General features: G+C 37.0%; 1 protein-coding gene across 11 annotated transcripts in view; it reads left to right on the top strand.

Annotated features, from left to right (window-relative positions):
• The window catches only part of TBC1D1 (TBC1 domain family member 1), a 102,174-nt gene extending 95,193 nt beyond the window's left edge, over positions 1–6,981 (top strand). For all 11 annotated transcript variants that reach the window (XM_048303788.1, XM_048303789.1, XM_048303796.1 and 8 more), the window contains 3 exons: positions 1,704–1,873; positions 4,563–4,733; positions 5,184–6,981. In XM_048303788.1, the coding sequence (XP_048159745.1) occupies positions 1,704–1,873; positions 4,563–4,733; positions 5,184–5,384 (542 nt within the window). In that variant the 3' untranslated portion in view covers positions 5,385–6,981. The remainder of the gene's footprint in view (positions 1–1,703; positions 1,874–4,562; positions 4,734–5,183) is intronic.
• Positions 6,982–7,192: the final 211 nt, after the last annotated feature.

The raw sequence follows: 7,192 nt of genomic DNA on the forward strand, positions 1-7,192 counted from the left end.
GGGGCAGGTGCTGAATCATAAAAACTCTTTCTTTTTAGCTCTGCTTTTTTCACTTTGTTTCCTAGCTGATCTTCAGTATTTCCTGTCCTAATATAGAGCTTTCCCTATGAATCATTTTCCCATAGTTTTGAGTTTCAATAGAGAATTGAGGCAGATGCCTGCTCTGTTACCACTTTTTAATCATTTCTGCCATTGGAGTTCACATTCAGCTCAACACAGAGCTGAAAAATGTTACACCTCTTTTGGGACAAACGGTGACAAAGTGTGAGGTTTATGGTTAGTTTTTACTTGTGCTTTTCTTTCTTGGAGAGAGTGAAATGAGTTATGGCTTCAACATTGCAAGCTAGAGTGTTCAGGAGGGGAATTTCATTATGATACAAATTTGGAAATAAGAGTTTGGTTTTACTAAGAAAGGCTGTTAACAACTGTTTTCATAGGTTCTTCACTATATCAGAGTTACCTGCAGTTTTGCTAGCAGTTGTTTCCCATACAACATGTTTGGTTTTTTCTATCTCTTTTCTTCACTCTTCTTTTTTTTTTTCTTTTTTTTTTTTTAATATCAAGACATACTTTTTTTTTTTGGTGTCACTGTGCTACTTTATATGTGATTGATTGTTTTTGTGGCTGCATTCACAATCCAAAGCAGGGAAAGAACAAGAGAGAAGCCCTTTCAATGTAAATTTATATTTAGGAAATATGATAAAACCCCACAGTATCTTCTATTCCTTTTTCACCTCCATCAGTATTGTTTCATTTGTTAGATGTTTCTGTCTGTAGCACCGTGAGTCCCTCAGTGAAACTAGGAGCAGATTCTGAGTTTTAGTAGAAGAAAAGTCAAATGCAGGGCAATGCTGTTTATACAGATTGGGTTTCTTGTCTGACGCCTTTATTGCAGACTTATATTTCTTTACTCTATAAATACATAGGCACTTTGTAAAGGAAAAGAAAGAATGGGCATTACATTGAAAGGTCACTATATACTGTAGTTTCAGTGTGCTTGGCATGCCAGGTGCTGTCATTGCAGGGCCACCTGCAATATTTACACTTAAGCCCTATGACTAAGATTTCAGGGTACTTATTAATATAGTTATTAGCATATTAACAGAAGTGGTTGAGACACATACTAAAAATAAACACATGCACCTGAAACTTGAGGCTACTGGAAAGTGTGCATTTAGCTTCATGTGCTCAGTGTTGTATTGTGGTTTTGTGGCTTTCTCCACCAGATGAGAGAAGAACAGAATTTCAGATCTTCAGTTGTGTCTTCAGGTGTAGGTTTTTCTCCCTGTAGTATTATGATTTTTATAGGGCATTGGGGTTAGATTTCTATTCAAATTTATATTCCTATGAACATCAAAACAGCCCACTAAACTATTACATGCTCAAAAAGTGGCAACACTTATAAACTTGACCACCTAGTTCATTGGAGACTTAGCTTAAACTTGGATTGCTTTTTTTTTTTTGTGAAAACTCACTAAACAAATTGGTAAGCGATTGTGTTAGTCAAGTGTGCTATTCAGAGTAATAATCTTGATCCTATAAAACTTTTAAAGCCATAGCCAAAAGCACATGTCCAGTGCAGTGTATCTAGCCTCTGGGTCACTCCTATGAGAAGTTGTTGTCCTTGGACAATTTATTGTTTTAATATTCTTGTCAAAAGATGTGTTTGCCTGATATAATCTGTTTGTTCCTTGTTTTCACAGATATGCTCTTTCTTCAAGGATCAGAAGCTATATTTAAAGTGGCTTTAAGCCTTTTGGGAAGCCACAAGCCCTTGATTCTGCAGCATGAGAATCTAGAAACTATTGTTGATTTTATTAAAAGCACTCTCCCCAACTTGGGTTTGGTACAGATGGAAAAGACCATTAGTCAGGTATGAAATAAACCGAACACATGAGAGGTGTGCAAAGGAATGCTCTTATTAACACGTTCTCGACAGAAAAACCAGAACAGCTACTTCAAGCTGAGAACTCTCTTGTAGTTTGGAAGATGTTGAAAACTTTTGGAAGCAGATGACTTATAAGCTGACATAGTAGCTTTGTATGGTATTGTAACCATTGGTTATTGTCACTTTATGAAGCCTTTAGTGAAAATTACTTTAATTTTTTTTTCACCAAAGAATCTTGCCCTCCAAGTCTCATTTCAGAAGCAAGAATTGACTTACAAGAGCCTCACAGATGTTAACCTTACTTAATGAAATTAGAAGCCTGCCTACATTGACTCTGTCTCTACTGGCTTTTATGGTGCTGGCCCAGTATGTAACAGCACCTTACATTCTGTCAGGAGTACATGGGGCAGTGTAGACTCTTGCAGTGAGTGGTGAGTCTAGACAGCAAAACCTGGAACCCTTGATACAATTTTTTTAAACAGCAGACAAGGAAAATGGTGCAATGTTGCTAAGTTAGCAGAATAGTCCAGATGATACCTGTGGAATTTGAAAAAATCACAAATTATTTCAATTAAGGCTTGCCTGTTTAAAAACCCTAGATGTTGTTACACTTGACATCTAAACTGCAGCAGGCAAATAGAAGATGGGCTTTAGCCAGTTTTTCTGAAGGCCCTTTGTGGTCCAGAACATAGGGGCTGTACTGTGCAGAACTGCAGATGCTGACACCCCCCCAAGGGCTGCCGGAGATCCAAGCCCATGGCTTGATGAAGAAAGCAGCAGCACATGCTCGGCAGAGGGCTGGCAAGGGGCTCCCTCTGAGCCCTGGCAGCAAAGCTTTCAGGGACACACGCTCACATTAGGGCCAGAAAAATTGCTCCTAGTGCTTACTGTCAAAGGAAGGGGATGAGAACCTGAAAGTCTGTGCAAGGGGAAGGAAAGCAAGGAATTTCCAGGGGGTGAAGTGGGTTGTATGTTACCTGCCAGGCTGAAAGACTTGCAATGCTTAGCTGACCTGCAGAAAACCATGTGCTTTGAGTGGAGGGAGGGAGGGATGCTCTGTTTAGGCAGCTCTGAATGCTCTAAATTTAAAGTGGGTAGGTAGAAGTGAGTTGAAGGAAGAGCAGTTCCCCCACTTTGATCAGGGCTGACTTTGAAGAGAGCAGCTGTTTGACCAGCCCACAGTCCATACAGAGCTCCTGGGTTAGTCCCCATGCTCCTCATCCTTCTGCAGCATGGCCTTTGGTTGCCTTAACATGCCTTCAGTTCTCTAGGTTTCTAGTCAAAATTTTATTTGCCTCATGTTTCCCTCCTTTCAGTTTTGATAGTCTGGTTATGACAGCAGGGATTTCCCTCCCTCCTCGGGAGTACAGAGCCTAGAAGTGGTAGAAGTCATGAGAGGAACTAACATTCTGCCCTGCTGAATTGCACTGCTTGTCTTATTGAAATTTCAACAGGGTGTCTTCTCCAGAGATGCTCAGATTCACAGAAAATTTAAATTCCCTATGTGTAATCAAACTCGAATTAAAATTGTATTTTGGCCTTCTGTGCTTAGATGCTCAGTATATATGTTTCTGCTGCTATTTATGAGATAATTTTTTATTGCACATGTGACATGTGACAGAAACATTTCATAAACTGATGTTTTCTTTAACCAACAGTTAAAGTTTTGTAGACAGAGCAGATAAATAAAATAGGCAATCATTCCTGTTACTTTTAACAGGTATTTAAGGTGGGATTTGGCATTTTATTCATTTTCAAAATTAATAAAGTACAAGAGGTTTAAAAATTAAGAATAACACTGGAACTTTCTTGTTGGGCTATTTTTCAAATACATTTAAAAATCAACTTTTATTTCTTCTATGTTCTGTGATTGGCACACTTGTCCTTTTATATACTGCCTTCTTCAATGCTTTTAGAGGAGATTGGAGTCATAGTTATGAATAATTTGAAGGCAGATGCTTGCCAGAACCTAGAAAAAAGAAAAGAAAATAGTTTTTTTCCTTTGGGTCACTCTGCACATCAATTTATTTCTCTGCTTTTAAAATAAAAGGTTTTCTTAATGTTCATGTGTAAGACTGAACGTTCATTTCAGTGATTTGTGGTTAACTGTAATAGAAATCTAGTCTGATGTTACATAACGTTTTTGTTAAGCGTGTTAGTGTAAGTATAGATAATTTCATTTTCTTTCAGCCTGTAAAAATACTATAGAATCATAAATAAAGATAGCAAAGTCTACTGTTTTTCATTTAAAGCTTTTATTTTACTTAGCCTTACACTTGTACATGTGGCAGGTGGGTTTGGACCACACTTTTTCTGAAGTGACAGCTAATTCTGGGTATGTCTAGAAGGGTTTATGTTAAACTGAGATGTATTCAGTTTGAAAAGGGGAATACCCTATGAAGTCCATACCCTTGGAACCTTTAGTATAAGTAGTTTTTGCTGAAGTCAGGCAGCAAATCAGTAGCAAAGTAGATCCAATGCCAATGTATTGCACTTTACTGCCTCAGTCTTGCCATTTCCACAATAGGAAATGTGAATGCCAAAAACTAAGTCCTTTTTTTGTATGCATTGATTAAATATCTAAGTCTAGATCTAGATCAATAGGTTTTAAGTCATTGAAAGAGCAATGTTTTTGATCTGCACAGCACCTAATAATTTTTTTTATATACAACAGGTGTTTGAAATGGATATTGCCAAACAGTTGCAAGCTTATGAAGTTGAATATCATGTGCTTCAGGATGAGCTTATAGATTCATCTTTAAATGACAATCAGAGACTGGATAAATTAGAAAAGGCAAACAGTAGCTTGCGCAAACAAAACTTTGATCTCCTGGAAGAATTGCAGGTACAAGTTATATTTCATATATGATTAACATTCTAATTTTCTAATTTATACACCTTTTCAGAAGAGTCCTACACCACGTCACAGGAGGGATTGGTGCTTGGTCTAGTGAATTTAAAATGTAGCCACTTAAAAGTTTTATTTAGTTTAGCCCTCAAAGTTTATATGCAGAAGAAATTCTGAGAGTGGAATGGTTAGAGCAAAAATATCTCCCAACTGACCCATACAGAAGCTTGTATTAACCTGCAGTTCTTTGGTATAAAATTTGCAGATTTGGTAGCCTTCTAATTTCATTACTTTGCATTATATTCTGAGTTTAATTTTCCATAATTTCTAAAGTATTTTATATGTATTCATGTATCTCAAAAAATAATATAAAGATGGTTTCAGTCATTAATGAATTTACCTTTTTTTCCCTTCCCATCCTTTCTCCCCTCCTTTTTACTTCGATAGGTGGCTAATGGAAAAATCCAAAACCTTGAAGCTACAGTAGAGCTTTTATTGACTAATGAAGGCAAACTGAAGCAGTCCATTCTCACTCTCGAGCAGGAGCGAGCAACTCTGCTGAAAGCTGTGGAAGAGATGCAAAAAAAGCTGGGTGATACGGATGGGAAGCCTCTACTTTCTAGACAAGAACACATGGATGGTGACTGATGTGTACAGCTGTAACAGAGCAGAGAAGCTGAGCAAGAAACAAAGGGAAGAACTGAGTCATTTTGTCATGATCCATGGGGATTTGACATTGTTATGTTCATTGTACATGCCTTACTGTAGCAAAGCAAGATACGGGCATGGTGGCTTTCCATATCAGAGAAGCTGGTTCCTTGGGGAAAAGACTTCTTAGTGTGTAGAAATACTATGAAGAGTAAGATGCCACATAAGAAATAGTAAACAGGAGAAACTTACTAGAGCGTGCAGTCATACACAATACACTGTAAATATGGTATGGATTCCTCAATAAGTGCTTCTAAACCTAAGTGCTTTGGGTTTGTCATTTTTTTTTTTTTGTTTGGATCACCACCATGTTAGGTAGCACATCCTTTAGAAGGTCTTTTGAAGAAATACGTCAGTGTAAAACCTTTGAATGGATGACTGCCCCATTGCAGCTATGCAGTGGTAACATTTACAGGGTGATTTGTGATTGGACTTGAGATTTTTGACAGTGTATTTCCCCTACAACTTGGCTGGGTTCTGTTAATTATGTTGTTGACGCTTCAGAAAACTGCTTCCTGATGCTTGAAGCTGTAAATCCATTGGACTCCAGGGAGCTGGACATTATCATATGGAGCTATGCATAACTGGGGGATTGCCTTCCTTTTTTTTAAATATGTTGGTTTAGTATATTTCTTGTTTGACAACCATTAATCTAGTGTATTGTTAGTTGGCATTATCTGATAAACATACTGTATATAGTAACTACATTATTCTTAACAAAATATACTGACATTAATTTGGTGAAGCCTGTGACTCTTGCAGCATCATTCAAGGATTTATATTCAGACTCCTCAAATTTCATCTTATTTATTTCTGATCTGCTGTGTGATATAAAACATCTTCTTGCTGAGAAACTAATGTCTACCATCATTTTTTTTCCCTTTATTTGCTACTCTGTGCCCACCCATCCTCTGAGAAATGTTAAGACTTTTTCTGAAGAAGTAGAGTCATTTCAAGAGCTTCATGGTGTGCCAGATATGCTTAAACTGTTTCATAAAGGGTATGGAATTTCTAATTAGGACACCATTCTTTTTGCAATGCATATTTCAAATAAGATTACGTAAATAAAAAAGTAAGTCTCACTTTTCTTAATGCAAAAGTAGTTTGCAAGCCAGTCAAAGCAACACTGTGCAATAATACTCATGGATAAGCTGTTGTTCGGGTTTGCTTCAGAATTAGGAATGTTGCCATATTTTTGTTCAGTTCCCAAGCACAGAGTTAGTAGGCACTGGTGTTTTGTTATAGTGGAGAGTCATCCAGGATGTGATTTTTATATCTTTCATTCTTGCAAGTCCACTTTGTATTCATTTAGTATTGAAATTCCACATACATCAGTTATTATTAATCCATTTACCTCTTAAGCTTGTTGTTTTTAATTTGGAAATCCATAGTGGAGCTTATGCTTCATGTTTAAAATCTTGTCATAATGGACCTCATACTGTTAGAGCACTCAGTAATGTTGCATTTTTACATCATAGTGTCATAGTTCAAACACTGACTTTTTAACAGGAGCAATAAAAATAATAATAATAATCTATGCCTACATCTATGTTGTTACATTTTTTGACATTGAAAAACAAAACCACAGTTGGTGGGGTGCCATTTCAGAACTGTGTGAGACTTCCCCTAAAAGTACAGTACCATCTACAGTGGTTGTTAATTTCCATCCAACTCCCTGGTACAATAAAACAGTTGCCTCTATATAGTTAGAAAAGCGTAAAGATGCTTGTTATCTATTTACCAGTCAT

This window comes from Corvus hawaiiensis, chromosome 5 (assembly GCF_020740725.1).
Source record: "Corvus hawaiiensis isolate bCorHaw1 chromosome 5, bCorHaw1.pri.cur, whole genome shotgun sequence".
In the NCBI taxonomy this organism is placed as follows: domain Eukaryota; kingdom Metazoa; phylum Chordata; class Aves; order Passeriformes; family Corvidae; genus Corvus; species Corvus hawaiiensis.